The sequence below is a fragment of the Haemorhous mexicanus genome, chromosome 6 (assembly GCF_027477595.1).
Source record: "Haemorhous mexicanus isolate bHaeMex1 chromosome 6, bHaeMex1.pri, whole genome shotgun sequence".
Taxonomy (NCBI): Eukaryota; Metazoa; Chordata; class Aves; order Passeriformes; family Fringillidae; genus Haemorhous; species Haemorhous mexicanus.
The window spans coordinates 42,906,112-42,933,766 of record NC_082346.1 but is presented as its reverse complement, the minus strand read 5'-3'; the positions used below and the strand labels follow the sequence as shown (position 1 = coordinate 42,933,766).

General features: G+C 45.2%; 1 protein-coding gene across 2 annotated transcripts; it reads left to right on the top strand.

Annotated features, from left to right (window-relative positions):
• Positions 1-267: 267 nt before the first annotated feature.
• On the top strand, positions 268-27,081 carry NEK9 (NIMA related kinase 9). Of its 2 annotated transcripts, XM_059850002.1 has the most exons (23): positions 268-548; positions 938-967; positions 1,720-1,897; positions 4,740-4,795; positions 5,656-5,726; positions 9,448-9,553; positions 12,381-12,512; positions 13,494-13,604; positions 14,173-14,237; positions 15,192-15,242; positions 15,886-16,078; positions 17,295-17,439; positions 18,424-18,624; positions 19,030-19,076; positions 19,911-20,066; positions 20,494-20,602; positions 21,133-21,294; positions 21,670-21,840; positions 22,053-22,112; positions 22,686-22,876; positions 23,107-23,271; positions 23,949-24,161; positions 24,567-27,081. In XM_059850002.1, exons 1-23 carry the CDS (start codon positions 360-362, stop codon positions 24,687-24,689), a joined length of 2,925 nt encoding a protein of 974 aa, XP_059705985.1. In that variant the 5' UTR covers positions 268-359; the 3' UTR covers positions 24,690-27,081. The 2 variants fall into 2 exon arrangements, with proteins under 2 accessions (XP_059705985.1, XP_059705986.1); XM_059850003.1 differs by lacking the exon at positions 938-967.
• The last annotated feature ends 574 nt before the right edge of the window (positions 27,082-27,655 follow it).

The following is a 27,655-nucleotide window of genomic DNA, read 5'->3' as shown; positions in this document are numbered from 1 at the left end:
TTTTCAATAATGTATATTATGCAAAAAAAAAAACCAAAAAAACATCTGTACAATAAGAAGCAGTAATTATTTTTTAAATATAAATCGGTTACTTCAGACAGGTTTTTATTCCTAAAAGCTTCCTAGGAACCTAGCGTTGGACGCTTCTCTCCTTGGGCAGTGACTTGGCGCACAGCGGCGGCTCCGTGCGCCCCGAGCCCGGCGGCGGGCGGGGCGGGGGCCGGGCCCGGCGGGGCGGGAGCGCGGAGGTCGCGGCGGCGGCAGCGGCGGGAAGCGGTTCCGGGTCGGCGTCGGGAGCCGACATGGAGCCCGCGGGGCCGCGCTGAGGGAGCGCCGGGCCGAGCGGGGCCGCCATCGCCATGTCGCTGGGCGAGTACGAGCGGCACTGCGACTCCATCAGCTCCGACTTCGGCAACGAGTCCTCGGGCAGGGGCGGCTCCCGCGGCGGCGGCGGCGTGCCCGGCGAGCAGGAGGAGCTGCACTACATCCCCATCCGCACCCTGGGCCGCGGCGCCTTCGGCGAGGCCACTCTGTACCGCCGCACCGAGGTAGGTGGGCGGCCCCGGCGGCGGGAGAAGGGCTCCGTTCCGCCGCCCCCGCCGAGAGGCCCCGGCGCCGCTCCGGGAGGGGCGGTCGCCCGGGGCCGGTGCTCGAAGGCGCCGGTGCCCGACGAGCCGCAGCGGGGCTTGGCCTCTGGAGTGACACTGACAGCCCCCAGGGTGACACTGACAGCCCCCAGGGTGACATCCCCCGGCACCGCTCTGGGAACAGCCCGGATGCGAAGTGACAACTTCAGCCCTCAGTGTCCGGGGGTGTAGGGTCTGGGTTTTGTAACGCTTGGGCACTGCCAATCTCTGGGTGTCCTGAAGTTTGGCAGGGAGATGTGGAGGTTCTTCCGACGCTAGTAGACTACTCATGTTTCTGTGTTTTGTTCCAGTTACAGAGGACATGGGGTCATCTCATACAGGTAACTCTCTCACATGCTCAGCATTTCAGTGTAATCAGGGAGACTGGATTAGAAGCCAGTCCTCCCGTTGCTCCCAACTCTTTTAATACTATCCAGTTCAATTGTAGTTGTGGTTTTAGTGGCTGTCAAATAAAAACGGTTGATTTAGTTCCAAAAGGAAAGTTCTTCAGTTTTTTTCTGGCCACCTTGAGGTGCCATGGCTTGAGCAGGTATAAGTGAACACTGTTCCCTTGAGAGATCACTTGTAGTATGGCTGACAACGTGTGTGGGCCTAACAAGGGCAAACTAAATCTAGATTCATTCTGGTTTCCTTATTGGTTTGTTTTGGAGGGGTTTTATTTTCTCTTTAGGCTTTTCCCTTTGAATATTTGTAACAGCTTATGCTCTTGTACACTATCCTACAGTTACAGCATTAAAAGTACAATGTTCTCCCTTTATTAAACAGGAGTAAGTTTAGTCTTTATTGAAATAAAACAAACCTTGTGTCTTTCCCTTGGTTTGGTGTTTTGGTTTCGTTTTTTTTTCCCCAGAGTGAGTGTTGGCTACCTAGCAAGATGGCTTCAGGCCATTACTATTTCTAATGACAAACTACAAACCTCAAAACTTAAGTTGTGAGGAATATTTGTCTGAAATCTGTAAGAGACAGGAAAGCCTTTTACTTTTCCTGGTATTTTAATTCCCTGCTATAAAGGCACATACCGTTCTCTTCATTAGAGTGTGTTTTTAATTGAAAGATTGTTTTTGTGTTTCAGGATGACTCTCTTGTAGTGTGGAAAGAGGTGGACCTGACCCGGCTGTCAGAAAAGGAGCGTCGTGATGCTTTGAACGAAATTGTTATCCTGGCCCTGTTGCAGCATGAGAACATCATTGCATACTACAATCATTTCATGGATAACACCACACTCCTGATTGAGCTGGAGTACTGTAATGGTGAGATCCCTACTCCCGTTTATGAGCAGGCAGCTGCCATGTGTCTGGGTCACCCTCCCGCAGAACCTGCAGCAAGTGTTCCTGGGGTGTTGTCTGGAGAGCAAAGGGGTGGCGATGAATTCTGCTGCATAGCTCCTGAAGAAGAGACTGAGAACCCTTCTGATTTGTCTCTCAGGTGCTAAAAAAAGAAGCCCAGTAGTTAGTCTAGGAGGCAGTCTATGCAGTTGATGATTTCTTGAGTTTTCTGAATGGCTGGTGCACTGAAAGGAATGGATTATTGGTGATAAACACTTCCAGTGCACCTTGCTGTGTTCTTTTAGGGTAGTGGGAAAAGACCGGGAGACACTCTGGCCATTTCTACCAGTACAGAGTACTGTTTTTTCAGTGCTGTCACTTAAATAGGTTTATCATTTGGCAGTTACAAATCAGAGCTTAAAAATGTCATGGTACACTGCAGTCAGGTATTTTTCCTGATTTCTGCTTTCAGCTTTTACATTTACTATTAAAAAGCCCCAAACAACAAACCTGGTCCTTCTGGTGGTGGAGAAAGTTTTAAAATTCTGCCCAAGAGTAGCTCAGATGATGGTGTTTGGAGTTGGCAGGGAAGGCAGTCCTGGCTCGGATGGAGTGATAGAAGGATTTGCAATGAGGTTGTGACGAGCAGCTGCTCTTAGATGGCAGAAGATGAGCCCATACAGAGCTTACACTGCTGGAACAGGATACATGCCTAGAACTGCAGTGTGGCTCCTCTTTGGGTAAGTGGGACAGCTCCCCAGGCAAAGTATCTGGTGTTTGCATAGGGCTTGCATTAAGTCTTGGCTCATCGGCAGAAACTTTTCTGGAAAAGGGTATAGTTGTGTTGTCATCACCTTATACAGCAGATTGCTTTCACTGGAATAGGTTGGAGAGCACAACAGAGTTGTGCAAGGTCTTTCAGAATGGTGGCAGACACCCTGGCTGGCAGCTTGGCCAGAGCTGGTTTTTCTTCTCTGCTTTTTGTTCTTATGGAGGATGGAGTGCAGTGCAAGCATAGGGGAATGTTAGCTCTTTGAAACACCTTTTATCTTAGGGGTTCTCTCTTTGTGTCAATTACTTACTTGCCCTGAAAAGACTGCATGCTTGAGGCCATGATAAATTTGTTGGAGGGCACAGAGAAAAGCTGCATAGTCTTGATGTCTGTGCACATTTGTAAATGCCTCTGTTGGCTTTGGGGTGATAACCAAGGGATGAGTGTATAGCTGGTGTTGCCTGAATGTGTCTGAATGGTAGAGAACAAGGGACATGAGAAAGAGGAAATCTTGTTTGGACTTCCACTAAATGGTTGTGCCAATGCATATATAGTTGTTTCTTTGGCTTTTTTTTTATACAGTGTACAAGCCCAAGATAATTTGTGAGTAATTTTTAAAGTAAAGCTGGACTAGTCACTGTCAGACACTTCTCAGAATCCAAAGGTTTTGCTGTTTAATTGGCTTGTCTCTTCTGAAGATCTAGAGAAGAATTTCTAATTTCAGTAAATGTTGCCCCTATTTTACAGAGGAGGAAGGCAAGCTATTGATTTGTTTGCCTTTAGTTCCATGTGTACATCATGGTACTGTAAGACTTGGATTTACCATGGGATAACATCAATGAATACAAATGAAATACATTTGGGAAGAAATATCCTATAAAGTACAGTAACTGAAAAGAGAATAACCTATGTTGGAAGGTTAGATGTGAGTAGATACAAAATTAATTTGGTTTTTGTGTGTGTGCATAGAGGTATTGGTTATATGAGTCAAGAGTTGGCTTGTCTCCTTGGGTTGGATTTTGGCAATGTAGTATCTATCATGTTGCTCTTTGGTTCAGAAAAGCTGCAAAAAAGATGGGAAAAAAAGAGAGATGAAAAACACAATTGACTAAAAAACTGATTTTTTTTTTGAATGTTTTTTTTTTGAATGGTTTGAATGGTTAGAAAAGACATTCATAAGAAGAGGCAGAAGTGAATACTTTGGTTAAATTGTGAGTGTGAAGAGTGGTTTGTAGCTAATTTGTAAATGTGAACATAAGGCAGAAAAAAGAAATGCTGAGTAGTTACATTACAGCAAGGCTGAATGAGAAGAAATATATATAATATATGATTATAGGGAATTGGAATAACAACGGGAGGTGATCAGAGTTTTGGGATTTACTGTTTGGGTGCTGATCTGACTGGGAGTTTAAATACCTGCAGCCCTCAGCATCATTTCTTTTAGTTCTCCTTTATTCTCAGTCTGCTCTCTTGAAGTCATGGGTTGCACCAAAGATTTCTGCTGATTTCAGGCTTGTGCTTTGTGAATTCTGCACCAGTGTATTTGGCAAGGCAGATAAAGGAGAGGCCAGTCCAGAGGCAGTAGGTAGGGAAAGACAGTAAGTTGTGCTTTCAGGGACTACTCTGACTTAAAAATTGGTTTTTTTCTCTTTTTTAATGTATTATTTGTATGTATAATGCTGAACAGGACAATCTCATGTGATTTGGTGTACAGCTAATACATATTTACATACCCCAAGAAACACTTAAAAAATAAATTAAAAAGTAGGGACTGCTGGCTGAGCTTACTGGTTTGCTTTTCAGAGAGTATTAAAGGGTGGTGTTAGAGAATTGTCTCTGCTTAGGCTTAAATACACCACTGAAGTTCTTAGATAGAAGAGGAACTTAATTTTGTGCATGCCTGACAAGTTTAAGTGAAGAATGCTGTGAGAGAGCTGTAGTGATTGATCAGATATCTTAGGAGGTTTGAGTATTCCCAGCAGCACTTGAGCAGAGTAACTGCTGCCATTAACTAAGATGAACATCTCTGTCTTTCTCACTCACTCTTAATTACAGGAGGGAACCTCTACGATAAGATTCTGCGACAGAAAGACAAGTTATTTGAAGAAGAGGTAATTTGGAGTGGTTTGAGGGATCAGTGGGGCTGGCCTAATGTTCTGGAGATCTGTAGGATTATTTGAGTATTTCTACAATTTTTTTTCATTGTGATGGTGGGGCATTTCTGTGTTTACTTGGGGGCTGGTATCCTCCTCGTTCAATATTGCAAGCATTTATGGACTATCTGAAATGTCTTATTTTCCTTTTTAACTGTCTATGAGCGGTATATAATTCCAAGGGAGGAATAGTGAAAGAGAGCTGGCTTTCTTCGCCTTATCATCTTGGCAAACATTTAACTTTTAAACCTCTTTCTGTGTTTCTTCCTAGTGGGCCCTCTATTTCTCTCCCTTCTTAACAATTTTGTAGGTTTTTTTTTTTCCAAATAATTTCCTTGAATCTATCTTACTTATTTCTTTTTCTGTCTTTATTTTATTTAAACTTACTTTTTGCTGTCTGCTTTCACTGCGTGCCGAGCTGAGTAATGATTACACTTACTTGTTTTATGTAGTGACTTCTAAGGCTTTCCGGCACATGGAGAGTATTTAATGGTCCCAATTCATATTTTGGAAAGCACGGCAGTAGATGTTTCCAAAGTGGTCATTAGTTGTCATTCTGAAGTCTTTTAACTTATTGGATCTGTAATGCTTGTCAGGACAGATGCTATGAATGGAAGTAGAACAATCTACCTATTGAAATATCTTTTTTAGAGATTTCCAAACCAGAAAATTCTAAAATTTTCATACTTCTGAAAGGGCATCTAAATGGTGTGGCCAGGCCATCTTGCTGTGCCTCACTGTGCCAGGGACGTGTAGGGTTTTGTGGTTTTAAAATTTTTTTGGAGCCTCACATTATGCTTTTATTCCTACCTGTGCAGATGGTGGTTTGGTATCTCTTTCAAATTGCATCAGCTGTGAGCTGCATTCATCGAGCTGGAATTCTTCACAGGTAAGTGTGGCACGCAGAAAGCTGAGGTAGCCAGTGCAGTTCATGGGGGTCAGTGAAGAACTCCTTCACTTCTTTGTATGAAGCAAGCACCGAGCTTGTCTCCACAGTGTAATAGGATCTCCTAGATGTTAAGAATCCCTTTTGTATTGGGCTTGAAATCGCCTTGTGATAAATGTGCAGGAAATCTCATATTTGAAGTTGCAACTGCAGCTGTGTGAACAAAGAGTTTATCCACATAGGAAGGAAGTGAACTTGCCCTTTACTGCGATAGCACATAAATGATGTTTGTTAAAGTGGGTAGGAAGAGCGTTTACCACAGGCCAAAGGTACTTCTGACCTGTTCCACAGTTAATAGCTGCAAGCCAATGTGTACATCACTCTGTAATTCCTGGAGGCTAATGGTGATGAGGACTTTGCATTTGTACGTTGCTCTAATATAACCTATGTGAAGATTTGTCCTCCATTTGTCTGCATCTTGCTTCTTTGGCCTGTTACTTAAGGAGCTAGTACAGTCTGTTAGCTTGTAGTTGTAATTTTGACAGTTATTCTGAGATTTTAATGTGTAGCTAATTACCATTTTCTGTTGCCCTTTTCTGTTTGGGAGCAGTAACTTTAATGTCTTATGTGTGTTTCAAGAAGGCTGTGATGTTCTGGGGAGTACTGCACATGTAGACAGCCACTTCCAGCACAGTTAGATCATGTGCTGCACTAATTTATGGGCATGTCTGTGTGAGGATGTTTTCTGTAGGATAACATCCTGGCTGCTGCCATTCTGAATCTTTAGTAATTGGTGAGCCTTGCTAATGAGGGGTTGGTAGCCTACACTCAGCAAAGTAGTGCCAAAGTAGTGAAGCAGATGCCATGTCTGTCCTGCTTTGCAGTGATTTCCTGCTTACCACCTCTGAACATGTGTGGCCCCAAATCCTCCCATAATAACAAATTGAACAATTATTTAAATGTTTGCAGTGATTTTTCTTCTGCTGCAGACATTGTCAGAATGAGCCAGGACTTTGCCATGCCCCAAGTGAATGAATGCAAAGTGCTGCTTTGATGTTTTCCTGATCAACACTGGGAAGTTGTTGATGGTATGTTAGGAAAAGTGGGTGTTAAGAAGTGTTAGCCATGAAAAGCATATTATGCTGTGGGGGCTTCCTCTCTATTTCCAGCCTCTTGTGTTGATCTGTGAAACTACACACTGATTACTCTATCTGAGAGGGTGTTTTCTACCAGTTTTGGAGTTCAGCATTTTTGTGGCCATCAGCCTTTCGATCTCTTGGGCATAGTACATAGAATCATGGTATCATAAAATTGAAAAAGACCTCCCAGATCTCAAGAGTCCAACTGAACACCACCATGTCAACTAAACCATAGCACTAAGTGCCATGTCTAGCTGTTTCTTGAACACTTCCAGAGATGGTGGTACTGCCACTTCTGTGGACAGCCCATTCCAATGCTTAACAACCCTTTCAATGAAGAAATTCTTCTGATATCCAACCTGAACTTCTCCTGGTGTGTTCTGAGGCAATTTCCTCTTGTGGCAACTGCCACCAGTTACCTTGGAAAAGAGACTGACCCCTATCTTGCTGCAACCTCCTTTCAGGCAGTGGTAGAGAGTGAAAAGTTCTCCCCTGATCCTCCTTTTCTCCAGGCTAAAGACCCCCAGCTCCCTCAGTTGGTTCTGTTCTCATCAGACTTGTGCTCCAGACCCTTCATCAGCTGTGTTGCCCTTCTCTGGACACACTCCAGCCCCTCAATGTCTTTCATGCAGTGAGGGGCCCAGAATTGGACTTGAAGTGTGGCCTCGCCAGTGCTGAGTATAGGGGAGCAATCCCTGCCCCGGCCCTGCTGGACATGCTTCTTCTGATACTGGCCAGGATGCCACTGGCCTTCTTGGTGACCTGGGCACACACTGGCTCATGTTCAGCTGCTGTCAGCCAGCATCTCCAAGTCCTTTTCTGCTGGGCAGCTTTACAACCAGCCTGTAGCACTGCAGGGGTCATTGTGGCCCAAGTGCAGGACTTGACATTTCACCTTACTGAACCTCTACAATTGGCCTCAGCCCACTGATCTAGCCTGTCTAGATCCCACTCTAGAGCCTACCCTACTGTCCCAACCCATCTCCACTCCTGCCCAGCTTGGTGCTGTCGGCAAACTGACTGAAGGTGCACTCAATCCCCTCATTCAAAATATTGTTAAAGATATTAAACAGGACTGGCTCAGCACTGTGCCCTGGGGAGCCCCACTGATTACTGATTGACAACTGGATGTGGCACCCATCACCACCACGCTCTGTGCCCGGCCACCCGGGCAGTTTTTAACCCAGCAAAGAGTGCATTTACACAAGCCATGGGCTGCCAGCTTCTCCAACAGCCTGCTCCTGCATCTCTAAAATTTCCTTCCTAAAGTATGTCCAGCCTTCCTAGACCCCTTGATTTTTAAGATCAGTTTCCTAAGGGTCTGTCTGAACCAGTGTCCTGAAAAGACCAGTTCTGCCCTCCAGAACTCCAAGGTCTGGAGGTTTTGTTGACTCCCTTCCTTACTTCACCAAGAACTGAAAACTGTCATTTTGTGGTTGCTACCACCAACAAACTACCACATCTCCCACCAGCCCTTCTCTGTTCAGAAACAGCAGGTGCTGCACCAGGAGGCTTTCTAACCAGATGTGTCAGGAAGTTATCTCCACATCCATCCTCCAGGAACCTCCTAGACTGCCTCCTCTCTGCTGTGCTGAGTTTCCAGCAGACACGCAGCAGGGTAAAATCTCCCACAAAAACTAGTGATCATGAAACATCAGCCAGCTACTTATGGGATCTCATCTCGCTCTTCATCGTGGTTGGGTGATCCTCTCCCTGATTCTCACCCACAGGCACCAAGCCATATTGTCCCTAACCCTGGGCTCTGTGCAGTCGAAACGCTCCCTGACTTTCAGAGGCACTCCACTGCCTGTCCTTGCTTGTCTGTCCCTAATGAAGAGCTGCACTGCAGCACTCCAGTGGTGCACACAGCACATTTCCATGATAGCAACTGTGTCACAGCTTCCCTGCTGCACAGTGGCCTCCAGGACCTCCTGTTTGTTACCCACGCTGTGTGCGTTGGTGTGGATGCACTTCACCTGGGCTATGGATTTCACCCCCAACACTGGCCTGCAGCCCAGAGGCTCCTCTCTAACCAGCCTGCTCTTATCTCCTTCCCCCTTCAAACCTAGGCTAAAGCCTTCTCAATCAGGCCAGCCAACTCATGATAAGGACATTATGCTTAAGCTCTAGAGTGGCATCTGTTTCACACCCTCCGTGTATGTGTTTATATTTGCATATATACATATTCATACTTACACTTATGTTTTTAGTGAGCTCAGTGTCTCTTGGCTTGGGTCTATTTATAAAACTAGCAAAAATAAGACCTGCTCAATGACCTTCATACGAGAAGAAACTGAGAGGGGGGGAAAGAACTATCTTTGATCTGTGGCCTTTACATAGGTGTCTGAGCCTGAGCTTTTGCAACTGTGTTGTGTTTGTGTGGGAATGTGATAAAATATGGATAGCTGCAGTTACTGCCCTGGTACTTGGGGCAAAATTGCCTTTGGAGAACTCTGTGTATGTGTGTGTGACAGAGTCCTGGCAGAGTAGCAAGTAGCTCATTTTAGGGTGAAAATATAGTAATCTGTGAAAAACTGACATCTGTAATCGTATTCAAGTGTTTGAGTTTCTTTTTCTCATTTCAGAGACATAAAGACATTAAATATCTTTCTAACCAAGGCAAACCTGATTAAATTGGGAGACTATGGGTTGGCAAAGAAGCTGAACTCTGAGTACTCTATGGCTGAGACTGTGAGTATCTGCCATCTTTGTGGGCAAACTGAGTTGTGTTTTTCTTTCATCTCTGCATGTCTTGCAGAAGACCAGGGATGCTGTACATTCTTGCTGCTTGTTTTCTGTTACTTTCCTTTCCCTCACCCCTCAGTTTCCTTCAGTGTTATGGTATCATAGAATTAAGGCTGGAAAAGACATCTAAGATCATTTAGTCCAACTGTTAACCCAGCACTGCTGTGTTCATCACTAAGCCATGTCCCCAAGTGCTGCATCCACGGGTTTTTTTGAACACTTCCAGAGATGGTGACTCAACTGCTTTCTTGGGCATCTTGTTCCAATGTCTGACCCTTTCAGTGAAGAATTTTTTCCTAGTATTTTATGTAAACCTCCTCTGGTGCAACCTGGGGCCTTTTTCCTTGTCCTGTCACTTATTACTTGGAGACTGACACCCACTTTGCTACAACTTTACTTCCTAACTTTGTCTCACTAACTTTGCCATATTTGCTGATGTGTTGCACCCTACAGTTATCCTTGCTCCCAGGTTACCTTTCAGAGCTCTGTCTCTCTGGAAAGCAGCAGCAGACTAAAGATAGGTGCCACTAGGACAGAGACAGCATTATAGTCACATCAGACCAATGTTCTCCCTCTGGGCTAGTTAAGGCCAACTTATCAAATTACACTAATTTTGTCATGCTGCTATGCTAACAGGTAAATTTTGCCTCAGGTGGATCTGAGATAGCTTGGATGTGTGTGCCTGACATTGCACTGTGCCACAGGCATGTCTCAAATCTCATTAATATTCAGGCTCTGAACCAAATTGTGAAGAAGCAAGAAAGGCACTTGTGTTTCTTATGGTAACCAGATGTATGGCTTATTGGTAATGTTCCTGAAGGGGGACAAAGCTTTGTAGGAGAGATTAATTTTACTAGAAGGCTGTCAAGCTTGGCCTTGTTCCAGACCCTGCCAGAAAGTGTTTTTGCAGCCAGTTATGACACCGGGTAAGCTATATTGCTGGCACCTGAAAGGTTCAGTTTGGATTTCTCAGCTCCATTAATTTCTGTGGTGACTGTTAGGCTTGGAAAAGGAGACATTGTCTGAAGTTCCTGTCTGCTAAAGCCTTTATTATAGTTTGGGACACAAGCCAGCTCACACTTCCTCTTACCAGCCTGTATCATTCAATTTAATGCCAGGCGTTGGTGTTCTGTTAGGATGTGTAGTTAAATACTTGCCAGTCCCTTCCAGAGCATGAGCACTATTGTGCAGTTCCACTGTAAGTGGGAACTCAAGGCTGCTGCATAAAGCCTTCACTAGGCTGGGCTGCAGTAGAGCCACTTCTGTTTTGTCACACTTTTCATGGCCTTCTGACTTTCAGAGGCAGTTTGGTCTGTGCTGTGAATTTCCAGGTTTGTTTTTGCCTGTGTTGTCTGTATTCATCTATACCTATGAGACTTGCAAACATTGTTTTTTCCTTTTTCCCGTATGAAAAATTTTGAACTACATGCCTTCAACCATATTTTGATTTTTACATGCTGGCTATGCTCTGGTCTAGTTGCTTGATTTGTAACCTAATGATCAGTGCAGACTGGAAGTAATTTTTTGGGAAATGAGGGCAAAACATGTTATTATCAGTATTTGTAATTGTAGCAGTCAAATTGTGATTTTGTAGAATGTTCACATCTTTCTTACTAAACACTGATTTCTTAATTAATCATTTTCTACCATTTACCAAAGAAGATGCAGAAAATACATCTGTCTTACAGAAAGCCTAGAATATCCTTTGCTTAAGAAAGGTTTAGGTGCAGTGTCCTAGTTCTCTTATGTGATATTCAGAATCTGAGGGCTTATAAACCTTCCAATGGCAGGGACTCGTGTACCTCTGCAGCGGTCAGGCTCTGTGACAGGAAATGGGAGGGAGATGGCACACTCTCAATGTGCCCATTAGGTATCCAGTGTACTTGCAGAGCCTCATGAAGGGCAGGCTTTGTAAAGCTCCTTGGAGCTTTGCTGAGGGAGTTGAAAAGAGGTCATCTATAAATATTTCTCCTTTTTCTAAATTCTCTCTTACTTTGTTTTGCTGTCTAGTTTCTTTCTAAGTAGTGAGCTCCATTCATCTGGAAGCTGCATTCTTACATCTTTTATCATGTTTGTTCTGTGTCTCCTTGTTGTGACTTTGAGCTAAGCCACTGCTTCTGCAGTACCTGGGAAGCCTTTGTTTTTATGTGCAGGGGTTTGGATTTTTATGTGGTGGGGGTGTTTGTTCTAAACAAAAGAATTGTTCAGGAAAGTCCACTTCTGAAGTGAAAGCCTTTTGGGTGGGACTCAAGCCAGCTTTCTATGTACTGACCCAAAAGGAACCCTTATTTTCGTTTGAGACAGAGCAGCCTTTGTCCTGGCACTATCCTGTGATCAGTGTGGCTCCACAGCTAAGGTCTGGCATCTGTATTTGGAAGCTTTGCTAGATCATTTTTTTCTTCAGCCTCATGTGATGGTTTCCATATGCCTGGTCAGTACATAAGGCCCTGATTACTTCTAAATGATGTATATTTAAGAGAGGGGAAAGCCCTTGCTGTGCTTTTGTGACTATTACTTTAGCGAGAAGTATGTACCACATCAGGTACATGAGAAGAGAGGTGTTTAGGATCTTTTAGGAAGCTCAGGGCCAGACATGTTTGGGGATAACAGGATAAAAAGTGTGTTTACTGTTCCCATCCCTCCAGCACATTAGGGAGGTCTGTCACTTCAGTGCTGTGTCTATCTCTGTCGTGTGTGAACAGAATGGATACAGAGTTCCTGAACTGAAAACTGCTAAGTCATTTCTGATTTTTCATTTTTTTTTTTTTCCTAGCTGGTGGGAACTCCATATTACATGTCACCAGAACTCTGCCAGGGTGTGAAATACAACTTCAAATCAGATATTTGGGCTGTGGGCTGTGTCATCTTTGAGCTGCTTACTCTGAAGAGGACCTTTGATGCTACTGTAAGTCTGCAAACCAGTATGGACTGAATAACCTTATTTTTTATTGTCCTAAGATTCACACTCAGCTCATAGCTTTTTCCAGTCATGTTTTTCTTTCTTTGTTGTTTAAATCCGCTAATTAAAAAACAGTGGCCTGAGAGTGACAGCTATAGCCAGAGAAAATGTCTGCATGATTCCCCTTACCCTTTGTGTAGATTTCCCTTCTGCCTTCATACAGCATCCTCCCTGGCTCTTGCCAAACCCCCTCTTGTCTGCAGCCCATGTTTACTAGATGCAGAATACTGACTGTGCTAATTTGTATCTTGGTTGTGAACAAAGTGTCCTTTGCACTGCAAGGAGGTGGTTTGTGACTGTGTAATCTTTTTGCTCTTTTAGCATTACTAGCTGTGAATTTTCTGTGTAGCATTCTGTAGCAAAAGGTTCCGGCCTTCATATTTCATAGGACCTAATCCTGTTTCTCAAAACTTGGCTGCAAGAGAAGTCTGGTCAAGCTGGCATAGGGGAGGGTGAAAGGAGCATTGCTGGTTGACACATGTGATTTGCTAGTTTGTGCCATATGATGGGAAAAGCTGCTAGTTGTTGTAGGCAAGACTTTGTAACCCTGAAAGAGAAGATGTGAAAATACCACCATTTCCTGACTTTCTCCAGTCATGGCTCTCGAGTTCCCAGCAACTTTGCTGCTGTGCTGTGTTTAATGGCAATGTGCCACATAGGAGATTTCATGCAAAGAGAAGCCTGATCTCCCTGCCCTTTTAGAGAATTTGGTGAAAAGCTGGATGTTGCCAAGTCCTACCTATCAGAGGTACCATTTCTGCAGGAATTCTTATTGGATTTCTGGAGAACCTGCTAGGCAGGGAAGAAGAGGGGTGTGGTCCTGATCAGAGATGGAGGAAGAGAATAGTGGTGGCCTATAGCATCTCTCCCCATTGGACACGTTGTCCATTTTGGTTCCATTATGACTGGTTTCTGGTTTCTGCCTAGAATCCCTTGAACCTTTGTGTGAAGATTGTACAGGGAAATCGTGCCATGGAGGTTGATTCCACTGTCTACTCCTGGGAGCTGATCCAGATGGTGAACTCCTGCCTTGATCAGGTTGGTGAAATACTTCATAGCTTTCAGATACCCATTCCCAACTGTCTCAGACATGGAATTTGGGGTGAAGGGGAATGAGCTGTTGATGCCGGGTAATTTTTGTGAGGCCTGAGGCGTCACTAAGATTGGGTTTTCTCCAGTTCTCTGAAAGCTTTGTCTCAGTCCTGCAGGCTCTAGAGGTGTGCTGGGTTTACTCTGATCACAGGTATTTAGTGGGCTGGCAGAAGCAATTTTTTTTTAATGCAGTGCTGTGGAGGTAGTAGCATAATCTTAGTACAGTTGAGATGCTCAGTACAGTTAGGGCTCTGGCTTTCTGTGAGGAATTAATTTATTGAACGCAAACATAGTATTAATTCCTTTGGAGCATGCAAGTCCCTCCTGCACATCTGTAGTATTTATCCCTATTCATTCTAAATGTTTGAATTAATTCCTTTCCCTTCTGAAGACAGTCAAGGAAGGTAGTCCATGCAGGCTTTAATGAGGTCTTCTGACCCAAGATTTTGTTGTCAGATTTTGTTGTAGATGATGAGTATTTCTCAGAGAATTACTTGTAGCTTCCTTCTTTCAGGACCCAGAAAAGAGACCCACTGCAGATGAATTGCTTGAACGTCCCCTTCTCAGCAAACGCAGGAGGTAATCAGATGGTCTTGCCTGAAAACCTAGATGGCTGAGAGGGAAAACAGGAGGGTTTGTGCAGACTGGTGGTGTTTATGCTTTCATAGCAACCTCCTTAAGTGAATTTAGACTGATGTGAGGCAGATATTTAAGTACTTCATTTTCTTTAGGGGGAAAGTGCATTTTTGCAGTCTTGTCTTCTGATCTGATGTTCTGTTGGTGCATGGGAAAGGTCTCTGCATCCTTAGAAGCTGTTGTGTTGAGAACCTTGAAGTATTCCATTCTGAGACTCTTTGAGGAATACTTCTTTTTACCCTTCAAATTTCTGTGAACGAGAGTCACAGAGATCCTCTTGCAGTCACTGGAAAAAAGCCATTTTGGATATATATATTCAAAATATATGGATCATTCAGTATAGAGACCCCCACTTTTTCCTTTTGTTGCCTCCCTCTTTGACAGAGACTTGCATTGATAGTGGCCCATGTTAGCTTAGTTTGACCATCAGCCTGCACACACTATCTTGTCATGAAAGGTGGACAGTAATTCTGGGCTGGTTTTATTCCGCATTTGTTTATTTGAGAACAGCAGACTTAGTCCTTTATAGCAATACTCTTTTGCTTGGTGATCAGCAGAGTTTGAGTTTTGTCTCACTATAGGCATTGGTAAAAGCCCAGATCCTGATAATATTTAGCCTTTTAAGGTTATTATTCTGCAATATGGGTATTGGTTGGCTGCATTTTCATGCAGACATAGTTTGTTGTCCTCAGCTCTTCTAGAAGTTTGTTAGCTGTGTGCTGCATTACTTCTGCCCTACTTACTGTCTATTGCTGCGAGCTGGTGAACAGCTGCCATGCTTCCTCCAAGAGGCAGAAGCATTTTGTTGGAAAGGAAAAGAGTTTGTGTGTGCTGCTTGTCAGTAAATTGCATAGAGCAATGTTGTTGTTTCCTAAAATCCTTTTTCTCCCTTGGCAGGGAGATGGAGGAGAAAGTCACGCTGCTTAATGGGCCAAATAAGCGACCAAGGTAATTATTTAGACATGTGTTTGAAAGGAAGTGTGGAGAGAACAGCTCCCCAGAGAGGAACTGAGAGTGTTAGCCTGTGACAACCTTAATGGAACAGTGTCGTTTAAAAGATCCCTGAATGCTAGAAGTTTGACCCAGCAGTTGCATGCTTCTTGTCCTGTGTTTTACTCTGCCTTTTATATCCTATTTATTTGTATGGCTGGAGCTGTACCTCAGCAGGTACCATCCAGCTCTAATCTGTCCTACTGAGGTGTCATCTTTGCAGCCTACATATCTGAGTTGTAATGTACATCTCTTTCACACAGATTCTGTTCAGCAGGAGGAATATGACTGTCTGAATGATGAATATTACATTAAAATAAATATCTTCTATAAAACCTGATATAGCAGAGCTTCAGCACAGTTCCCAGCAAGCCTGTAAGCAGGGGTGCTCTGAGAAGCAGTTAGCTTCTGTGACATCTATAGCTGGTTGTCTGTTATTTATCAGATAGAATTTGATTTTTATTTTGAATTTTATTTTTGAAAATAAAAACCATGAATGGTTGTGAAGAGGAAACTGCTAGACAAAAGCAGGAAAATGGGTGATGACAGGGAAGGCAAACTCATGAAAGCATGTGTGTTTTGTGGGGGGGGTGTTGTGCAGGTCAAGTACTGTGAACGAGGCTCCCATTGCCGTGGTGACTTCACGCACTAGTGAGGTGTATGTTTGGGGTGGTGGTAAGTCCACCCCCCAGAAGCTGGATGCCATCAAAAGTGGCTGCAGTGCCCGCCAGGTGTGTGCTGGTAACACTCACTTCGCTGTGGTGACGGTGGAGAAGGAGCTCTACACTTGGGTGGTAAGTGAGACAAGTTGCAGGAAGCCTGTCAGAGTGGGAGAGGGTTTTCACATTTACTGCTGACCGTTCGCGAGCCTCTTTGAATCAGATGGGCAGGAGGCTTGGGAAGGGAGAATTCTGACTGCAGTGGACACTGAGGCCATCTGGTTTGGGGCTGGCACAAGTCTCCCAAGGCAAGGGTGTTTCTGGCAGACATTTTCCGTTGTGACAGGAAGTGTCTTGGAGACTTGCTGTGCACTTGAGGTTTGTAGATGGTGGTCTTTTAGGCCCAAACACTGAGTCAAACATCTCTTCATTCTGTTCCTGACTACTAGACGTGCAGTGGAGACTTAGTGATTCTCAGTTTTTGTATTTTCGAGGAGGTTTTTCAAGATCAGAATGGGTGGGATGAGTGACCTTTTTGTAATACAGTTGTCATCTGCAAGGCAACTTCCATCTGAAAGCAGAGGGATCTCATGCTAAACAGCTCTGCCTTTTATGATGAGTGGAAATTCTAGAATAGTTTAAAGTAAATAAAAAATGTAAGCATATAATGCATTTTAAACAATTGAATTCTGTCTTCTCAGATTGAGATGGTCAGTCACATGGAGGTAATTTCCTGGCTTCCATGGGTTTTTATATTGATTATATAGAATCTGTTAAAACAGGTTAGAAGTCAGTAAGAAAGGAAAGAGATCCAAATAGGAGGAGACCAACCTGGAGTTATTTGCTGGATGTTCCTGCAAGAACAACCACTAAAGACTTTCAGCTGGCTATTAATAGTTTTCGTTTCAACAGTACTTCTTTTGTATAATTTTCCTGTATAATTGCTATGTCAAGCCACGTCAAAGACATTTGTTTCACAGTGTGCATTTTTTTGCAGACATTAGGATTTAGAAAAGTAGTTCAGAAAGCTGAAGGATGAATTTCAGTCCTGCAGCAGGGAGCAGATTCTGTAGCCTGGCAGATGAGGAAGGAGCAGGGATTCCTCACCAGGTGCTGACCTGAGACTGGATCCCTCCTTGTTAGTGCATTATGCCAGAAAGTCTGTGCTGCCACTGAGATTGTTGCCTGCTGAATGCACAGAGATGGCAGTCTCTTCCCAAGGGCAGGCAGAACATATTTTCTCTTGCTCCTTGCAGTCTTCTGTTGTTTGCTTCTGTTGTTTACTATTAACTATTGACACCATCTCTGGGATTCTGGGAATGTAACCTCACCAGGTGTTTCTGTCTTGCAGAATATGCAGGGGGGCACCAAGTTGCATGGACAGCTGGGACATGGAGACAGAGCTTCCTACCGGCAGCCAAAGCACGTAGAGAAGCTTCAGGGCAAAGCCATTCGCCAGGTGTCCTGTGGAGATGACTTCACAGTGTGCATCACAGGTGAGAGCTGGAACTCCTTTGGGTCAGCTATTAAGGATGTGTAGGCATTGACAAGTCCTGTCACTTTGCTGAGCTGTTGGAGGTGTTTGCCTTCACCATGAGATTAGCAAAGCTGCTTCATGCACAAAGGAGAAAGCCCTGTATGTTACTCATTCCTCAATATGAGGATAGTACCAACATTACTACATTTGGGATAGATTGTATCTCAGCATTTGAGATTGGTCAGCTTTATTACACAGAGAAAGATATTGACTCCCAAGAAGGGTGGGATTTTGCTAAGGATGTGCTCCTTTTTGATGATAAAGCTGAGTGTTGACCACAAATCCACGTGTCTGTAAAGAGTTTCTGCTTTTACCAGTGCATGTGTTGCCTCCATTCATGCTCACACTAAAGATAGTGAAGCCTGAGGTCGAGAATGTAGATATGTGTGAAACTCTTTTTGAACTGTATGGGGAAAGAATCACCCAGTGATGAAAAAGAATGTGTATCTAGGATTTGCTGTTTATTTCAGAATGCTTGACATCTGGTAGCTGTCTCTAGTTCTAACACTGCTCATACTTTAAAGGATGTGTTAGGTGTGGTGTTGTCTGTTATAGAAGAATCTGACTCTGCTTTACCCATGGAAATTATTCTCAAAAAGCTTATTTTTCCAGTGCTGAAAAGGCAGAAATTTGGCAGAGACTAGCTCAGGTGGTCATTTTGAGGAAGGAGTGACTTAGGTGGCCACAGAATCAATTTGTGGGCTACTGTTAAAGAAATTGGCCGGTTCAAACAAAGGGTTTTTGGCACTGAGGTAGCTACAGGTTGTCACATAAGATCCATCTTAACATGAACAAGAAAGGACTTTATAGTCTCCTGATGACATTCTTCTGCACTAAAGAGGATGATTGCAGAAAAGGAGTTGCTCTGACCATGTCCTAAGAGGTTGATATGCAGCCTAACACGAGCCCTGTGTGCTGACCAAGCTTCCCTTATGTCCTTCAGATGAGGGCCAGGTGTATGCCTTTGGCTCAGACTATTATGGATGCATTGGCGTTGACAAGGCTTATGGCTCTGAAGTGCTTGAGCCCCTGCAGCTGGATTTCTTTCTTACCAATGCTGTGGAGCAGGTCTCATGTGGAGATAACCATGTGGCAGTGCTGACCAGGAACAGAGAAGTCTACACGTGGGGCTGTGGAGAGTACGGTAGGTAGAGTCTCCCTGATCCCTAAAGGCACTGGGACATGCCTGCTGGAAAGTGGCCTGGTGCAGGTGTGCAGTGCAGGGCCTGGGTAAGGGCTGCCTGGTATATACCCTGGGGGCAAAAAACATAGTTTCTTTGGAAATTTCTTTCCTTGTAAGAATGGGGAACTGGAGACTGAAGCCTTAGGACTTTACTCTGGAAAGCTCTAAGGTGCCACTTGGCTTCCCAATGGTTCTGTGAGTGGGGGTGGATTCCCTTGAGGGTTGGTGGGTGATGACACATGTAGGGGAGCAGGGAGATTCTAGTTCTGTAGGGAGATTGTTTTGGGACTGTGGAGAGACAGTACCAGTTCTTAGATATGGGCACCTGGGGAGGCCATTTTAACTGCAGTGTTTTCATTGATGCAGGACGCTTGGGCTTGGATTCAGAAGAAGATCATTACACCCCTCAGAAGGTAGGGCTGTGACTGCTTCTCAAAATCTGCGAGGGCATAAATCCAAATTAGTTGCTGTTTGGAAATACTATCTCTCTGGGGCTCAGGTGTTTTTTCTGAGACATTATAGAATTCCTAGGGTTTTAACTTTGCTTCCTCACTTCATTTTGCTTCATTTCTCTCCTAGCGATCACGGCAGAGTCATACCACTCACAAACCAGACAGCATCATAGCTTAGAGCTTCATTGCTCTGATTTCCTTGATGGAACTGGAAATGCCAGCCCAATGTTGTAGAAATCATAATGAGAAATATCAAATGGCTTACCTTGGGTCTGTAGAGGAAACTCACAGCAGTGCAACTACTGCAAGTCTTTGAATGTAATATAATGAGTTAAAGATTAGTTGAAAGTAAAACCCTCTTGAAATACAGTGCTGAGGTAACTGCAGTATTCCAACCCACTGGGGGTTAGAAGCAAATAAGGATGTGCCTGGAAGCCAAATAGCTGTGATCACACAGTATCACACCCACATGGCACAGACACAAACCCAGTCCTACTCACCTAACTGGGTTTGCTGTTTGTGGAGCCCATCTGGCCAGGTTGCCTATGCATCATATTTTAGGTTCCTGTGCTGGTCACTGGTGTCTGCCTTGAATATCTGCATTGTGACCAGAGTTTCCATATGCTACAGACTTTATGGTATTCTTACACCTTCATTCAAAGTAACTATGTTGGCTATTGATAATGTCCAGACTAGCTGTGCGACTGTTCTACCCACATTTGTTTTCCATTTGCCAGCTTCCGTGTAATAGGTGTTTAGATTTTTATTTTCTTAGGATGTATTTCTTCCACCTAGGTGGATGTTCCGAAGACCTTAAACATTGTGTCCGTTCACTGTGGCTGTGATGGAACTTTCCTGCTTACCCAGACAGGCAAAGTCTTGGCATGTGGACTCAACGAGTTCAACAAGCTGGGCCTGAATCAGTGCACAGCAGGGATAATCAATCATGATGTGAGTGTGTTTGGATGCCTGGCTCCAGCTCCCAGCAGTCAGTAGTATATGGGGAAATGGAAGTTCTGTGACAAAGTGTTCATTAGCTTTGTGCCAATGCTTTAATTCCAGTCAAGACAATGGATTTTGGGATTGTGGGAAGGGACAATTAGTTCCTCAGTTTTCTGTCTGCCCTGTGGGCTTATGTCAGATCTGAGGTAGTGAAACAGAGTGAGCTGCTCTGGTGATTTATCCAGTGATATGGATTCTGGCAGGTTTTTATCGTACTTGTTTTAGGACTGTCTTTAGGTCCTAAAACCTAGACTTCAGGTCCATTAAACCTAAACTTGAGGTTTAATATTGTGATCAGACGTGGGCTTGCTTGAATAGGTCTTAGCTGATGAATGTGTGATTTTTTCACTCTGTACTTACCCACATCTTTTGTCAGACATACTGTGAGGTGCCATATGCCACTTCCCTCACTTTGGCCAAGCAGCTGTCCTTCTACAAGATCCGTACCATTTCTCCAGGGAAGACACACACAGCTTCTATTGATGGTGAGAGCCTTGTGCAGTAAGAACTGAATGCTGGTTGCTGAATTACATTACATCAACTTTGCCCTTTCAGCCCGGCCCTTGGCACTGGGGATTTTGCTCTTGCTAGCAAGGTTCATGCCTGCTCCAGGAACTCAGGATTCCTGTTTCTCAGCAGTCTTGTTTCCTGGCCAGCTGAAGCAGCAATGTCAGCCTTCCTGTTTTTTTAAAGGGGACAAAAAAAAAAATGTTTTGGGAAGTATTAACCTCTGGGCTAGCAAAGGAATCATTTGTGATGAACTTAGGCTTTGCCTAAGCCACATCAGTCAGAGAACTGTGAGGAGTCCCAAACCCCCAGCATCAGAAAAGGGAAGCAGCGGGAAAAGGAACTGGGGAGGTGTTTCCAAGCTTCCCATTCCTTTTGGTTGGCACTGTCCCCTTCCAGCCTGGCTGGCTGCTCAGCAGAGCCATTCCTGTTGCTGCTTGTGCTCTGTCTCATGGCTGCTTGCAGACTTGGGCCCTCACTGTGACCATCTCCTCCTTCCTCCTTGCAGAGCGAGGCCGCCTGCTGACCTTCGGCTCCAACAAGTGTGGACAGCTTGGTGTTGGGGACTATAAGAAGCACCTGGGAATAAACCTGCTGGGAGGCCCCTTGGGGGGTAAGCAGGTGATCAGGGTTTCATGTGGAGATGAATTCACCATAGCTGCTACTGACGGTGAGTGGCTCTTTAGCAAGTTGCACTGAGTTACTTTAAACTTAATCTGCAGAGGGGTTAACTGGCTCCCACTGATCATTTCGTTTACCAGCCCCACAGCACAGCCCTAAAATAAAGAAATCCTCCTGGACTGGGGCTGTCTGGCCTTGTTAATCACCCCCATGCACCCCCAAGTATTTGCTGTCCCTAAGGCTGCAAAGTATGACTTGGTGCCTGCCTGTTAGGTTTGTTACTGGTTTGTTCTCCCACTGTCAAAATGGAGCTGGGGGATTAGATACTTTGGGATAGCAGTTACAGCAGAAAGACTGATCCTTACAGCAACTGCAGGCTGAGAAGGAGGGAGGGAATTGAGCCCCTGAATTTCTCTCTCCTCAGACAACCATATCTTTGCTTGGGGTAATGGCGGGAACGGGCGTCTGGCAATGACCTCAACTGAGAGAACTCATGGCTCAGATATTTGTACCTCGTGGCCTCGGCCAATATTTGGATCATTGCATCATGTTCCAGACCTGTCATGCCGTGGCTGGCACACCATCATCATTGTTGGTAAGTGTAAATTTAGGATGTAGTTTTGGGTTCCTGTTTATGATGATAAATTCTTTTGCCGGGAGAGTATAAATCTTGCCTGAGAACAGGCCAAATTTCTGGGGGAAATGTGGCAAGCTGCTCTGAGCCATGGGCCTGCAACACTGGCTTTGTAGGGGTTATCCTGCTTTCTGTGTGGCACTCTAACTGAAAGCATGCTTCTCTCCTTGCAGAAAAGGTGTTGAACTCCAAAACAATACGATCCAACAGCAGTGGTCTGTCCATTGGTACTGGTAAGTAACCTGCCCTGAGGAACTCTGGTTTAAGTCCACTCAGTGATTAGTTTGAGTGGAGGAAGTTTGGTCCTGCAGCACAGTTTCTCTGTGTTTGAAAGGCCCCACAGAAGAGCTCAAAGGGAAGAAATCTAGTAAATCTAGTTGGTGCCATGCACGGGAAGGGATGGCCCAAACCCGAGGAAGCAACAACTGAAACAGAGGAGAAACAACATGGGTGCAGAGAGGCCTTTGTTGTTGAGGAACTTCAATTTAACAAGGAATAGCTGAGAGGAATTCACTGAAGGGAACCGATATAAGAAGGGGCTCTAGTTGCTGGAGAGATGGAGTCCAGTTTCTTGAACCTCTGGGAGGGCTGGGGCCAAGAAACTGCAAAAGACTGCTGCACACAAGCCCTTGTGGAGAGGCCTGCAGGGAGTGTTAGGAGCTAAACTGCTGAGGGAAATAATGCTAGCATGTGCTCTCACCATGGCTGTACAGTACAAATGTATGCATCTTCTCTGCTCCGTCTGGCGTTTGCAACAGGAATAGCAGAGGTGGGAAAAGTATAAAGTTTTCCCTTTTGTTTGCTAGTGCCTCAGAGCTGCACAACTGGGGGAGGAGAGGAAGAGGATAATGAACAGGAAGCAGAAACCCCCAATCCCAGTGGAGGCTTTCGGGGAACCATGGAAGCAGATCGTGAGTTGGGGGGCTGGATCAGCACTGCAGAAGCTAAGGGAGGCAACAGCGCTGACAGCAGCTCCTGCCCTGGCTGGCTGCGGAAGGTAATGTGGCTTCTCAGAAATGCCTTAAAATGGGGATCTAGGCTGGGAGAGCTGGGTGGCCCCTTCCACCTTTGAGGGATACTCTGGTAGGTTCTTTGAGCCATGTTGCACAGAGCCCTTAAGGCTTTGCTGCCTGTTTAGCCACAAGAGGGTGTTGGTGCATCGACTGAGAAGATGAAATGACCTGCAGGAAGTTGGTAGGCCTGAGAGAGCTGCTTTTGTGTATCCAGGAGCTGGAGAATGCTGAATTCATCCCCATGCCTGACAGCCCCTTTCCTCTGAGCATGGCATCTTCAGAGCCTGAGAAGGAGACTCTTCCTTACCAGAAACTTCAAGGACTCAAAGTGGCCTCTGAGGAACCTGTTGGATCAAACAAGCCCAAAACGGAGCCCTGGGTAATGTTACCAAAGTGAATGCTTGGCTAAAATCTCTTGGGGACCATAAATGGCAATGTTTGAATTATGGGAAGAGCTGAGAAGAGACTGTTGGATAGGCCTAATTCATCTGGATGAGGAAAAGAGGGCTGGTGATAATCAGAGATGATGCTGCAAAGAGAAAAATTCTCAAGGGTTTTTTTGGGAATACAAAGCTGATTCTTGGTCAGATTTAAAGTAATGAGATCAGTTCTGTGGGAAAATATGTATAATGCAATTGGAAAAAAAGAGAAGCTGAGGGCTCAGAAGCCTCGCCGAACACAGAAATTTAGAAAGCCGAATTTCTTGTGAGATATGAAGAAGAATTGATATAGAATATCAATGAGAAATTACAACCTGTGAGACTACCTAAGTGTAGGAGTTTTCTGTCCCAAGATCCTACGCTTAGGGAAATGGGAGTAAACTGTATGGATTTTGGTGCTAGGAGGATAGGAGCAGCCTTCCTAGGAAAAGGTGGAAGCTAGTGGCTTTGTACAGAGGACAGAAGGAGAAGTATCTTTTTGACCTTGCCTGCTAGAAATTTGCCAAGTCAGGGAACAAGCTGGGATAACACTCTGGGTATGTTTTTTTTCTTGTGGCGTATACAGCTCCTGGCCTTGCACTCAAACCTGGCCTGACTTCCTTCCATGTCTCTGCAGCCTACTTGCCTGAGTCCAGCCTTACCATGTGGTGAAGGGAAGGATGCATCTCCTGGTGCAAGCTGCATGTGCAGTGATCTGCAAGTGGAGGTGACACACCTCCGAGGCCTGGTTTTACAGTGTCTGGATGATCAGAAGAAGCTGCAGCAGGAAACCATTCGTCTGAGTGCCCAACTCCAGCGGTTCTGCAGGAGGATGGAGGAAATGCAGCAGGTGAGAATCTGTCATCTGGGTGCACATCCATGCTCAGGGCTCACCATGCTCCAGCAGATGGTGGAGGCTATGCAGAAGAGAGTAACTCTTAACTTAACAGCCATCTCTATCAGAATAGAATTTGGTGGGACTAAGAAAGATGCCTGTTTCTTGTATAAGCTGCTGATGCAGGCTCTGATAGTAGCAAAACAGGAATGAAGCCAAGAAGAGTTTCCTCTGAGGATGGCCCACTCTTTGAGGGACCTGGGATTTCCCTTTAATTCTCTTGATGAGAAGGGATGGCCAGTCATACGTTGCAAAGAGTAACTAATGGCTGTGGAGAACACAAACTAGGCCTTGTGCAGCTTCTAGCTGCTGTGCAGCTAGTGCTGGCACTGTTTGGGTAACTGCTGTGTATTTTGGCAGGTGAAGGTTCATTCCAAAGGAACACAGACAACCAAAGAGGAGATGGAAGTGGATCCGAAACCTGACGTGGATTCAGATTCCTGGTGTCTCCTGGGAACGGACTCGTGCCGCTCCAACCTCTAGTCTCCTGAGCCCACTGGGATCCATCTAACTTCACAGCACACTAACCGAATGCAGAGAGCGGCTTTTCTGGCGTCAGGTCACTCGCGGACAAGGAGCGAGGCCGGAGGCTCCAGAGCAGCACCCATGTACGTTTGATATGAACTAGGAGTGAGTTTGAGAGGGGGAGGGCCCTTGAGCTCTAGGCCAGCTCAGTGATTGAAGCAGCAGCAGCTCCTCTTTGTACCTTATCTGTCAGTTCCGCACGTGAGGCAGAACGGCCCCATTATGGCGATGGCTCCAGCAGCAGCTTGTGGCCCTTTCATTGTTTCATTGTTTCCTGGGAGCTGCCTTTGGGACCCCAGTATTCATCACTGCATCTCTAGAGGAGAGGAGGAAACATGTTCTGTACTGAAGCTGGCTGAGCCCTAAGACTCGCCACCTTCACTTCAGAGGGGTGAAGGACTAGGATCCTCTCCTTACCACATGGTAAGGCCCTGGCGGTGAGGCTGCTTCCCTCTGCCCAGGCGCAGAGGGACCAGCGAATGTATCATTCTGGAGGCAGTGGAGATGTTCCTCTTAGGGAGATCATAGTAGACAGCATGTCCCTGGCCTCGAGGCATAGCTTCTGGCCATATGGCTGCGTTCACTGGTCTGTATAGACAGAGTTTGGAGGCTTTATTCTGGGTGCCGAGGGCTTTCCAACTTCCAGGCAATGCACCAAGATGAGTGAATCCAGTGTTTCCTGTAGCAGTAGTGGGGACTGTCTGAGATTGGATCTGTAGTTCTTGGTTTCAGACCACCTGTCTCCCAACCAGATGCCAAGCATCTGGGCCTCAGACTAAGTTACCCACTTCTTGCTCCAGCTGTTCAACTTGGTTTGGGTGCCAGAGTTTCTGGTTTCTTGGCATAAGCCTGTAGCTGCTCCCTGCTTGGCTTCTCTTCTGCTCAGTCTCTGTGCCTACACTCTGTGTGGGTGTGGGAAAAATCCGTGTTTTTCCACTCAGTGTTCTGATGAAGCTGGAATGCCATTTCCTACCCAGAATAGGTCACTACTGCTGTGGTCTCAGGATGTAGCCTTCCCTAAAGACCATGAATGAACAAATCTCAGTCTGGAATTCACCTTCTTTCAAGAAGTGAGAAGTTTTCCCAAGAAAATTGGAGATGGGAAGAGGCATGGTCTGATGCTCAAGATTTATTAATTTTCTGTTTGAGAATGAGGTTAATTTTATTCCCCTTAAATTTATTAGCAAACTGACTTTGAAGTAAAGCTTATGGGATTGGTAGGATCCCTGGGGGCAGCTAGCCTCCCCTGCCTTACTTGGTGCCTCCAAGGAGTCCTAAGTTCCTCTCACCTTTGCTGTGAGAGTGGGGTTATGATTTCATCAGGCTTAAATGATCCCAATCGATGGCATGTTACTAGAATTGCCTTAGGTCTACTGGAGGTGAATATCGCATCACCTCTGACAGACTTCTTTTGAGTGACTATTCCGGGGAATCCAGCATTCCCCATTTGTCTCTAGAGGTGGATGCCAAACCATTTGCTCGTAACAGAATGCTCCTTAAATACTTCTTTGGTGCCTATTTGCTAGTATATGGGAGCTGAGTCAAGTGCTGTCTTCCCAATGCAGTGTCCAGGGCAAGAATTGTTCCAGTGTGCCTGTCCATTGCTGCCAGAAGCAGGGCAGGAGGAGAGCCCTCCTGGGAGGCGGTGAGAATCAGGTGCCTTGGTACAGCCAGGCTTGTTTGCCCTTGTGACTCTGCTCTCCTTTCCCCCACGTGCGTTGGAGCCAGTTCTCAGGTCAGGGTCCCGGCTTGAGGGTCGTTGGTCACATGCAACAGTGCCTTTGAGGACTGAAAAGTTGAGCCTGAGCCATGTCCAATAAGCAAGCACCAAGCTGATGAGAGTCGCTCTCCTGCAGTGCACTGCTATCCTCATTTCTCAATGCTCTGCAGTTGGGAAGCTAGGTGCACAGACTGGATTCCCCTTGGATCTAGTGGAGGATTAGGGCACCTGACAGAGGATGCCCTGTGCTCCACAATCTCATATGTGCCTTAGAGGATTCACGCTATCCAGGTTGTGCCTGTTACAGACCACAGATTTCACACCAGCCAGCTATGCAACAAAAAAAAGCAGTTTAAAGGTAGCACCTTTGTCTTGGGCTGAAAACAGAAAGGCAGGCAGGCAGAAGTGCCTTCGAGCAGTTTCAAACCCTTTTTCCTTCTCCCCTTCTTGCAGTGCTAGCTCCATATGTGTTGGTCTCCTGCTAGTATTGCTACTGAGTTGTTGTAGTGGAACACAACTTATGCCTGCTCTGACACTCTGGCTGAAAACTAGTTTGTCGTTGTCTTTCTTTGAAAGGTTAAAGGGTGGAGTGGTTTGGAATTTCTGTTTAAATAAATGTTTCAACTCATACTCCTGTGTTTGAGCTCCTTTTCTTGTCTTTTTTTTCCGAGAGAGGAAAGGGAAATATGCATACAGTCATCTGTTTTTTTGGCATTCTGGTTTTGGTTATTTTCTTTTGCTTATAGAAAGAGGGTGAAAGGGCTTTTAGATTCTTTCCTCTGGTAAAAAAAAAGTCAGTTTCTGTGTCCCTTCATTAAAAGAAACCAATAACAACCAAACAAAAACCCCATTCTTTTCTTATACTGCTACATCTCCTCCTAGTGACGTCAGGAGCTTGTGTGTGTGTGTTTATTTCCACAGTTTGAATGCCAAGTGGGGAAATGAGTAATGGGAAGAGAGGCTTAAAGGGAAGAAGTACCTGTTTTTCTCAGAATATCTTCACTGATCATTAAGGCCTACAGAGGGAAGAACCTGCCTGACACCTGCTCAGCCAACTGTTCCTGCACACTGTAATTAAATCCTGTCACTTTTATCAGAAATGGTATTAAATTGTGAAACATCTTGACAGACCAGAGTTGAAGATTTAAAATCCACTAGAAATTTGGATGCTGAAAATTCAGCATGTCTCTGAGAGGGGGTTTGT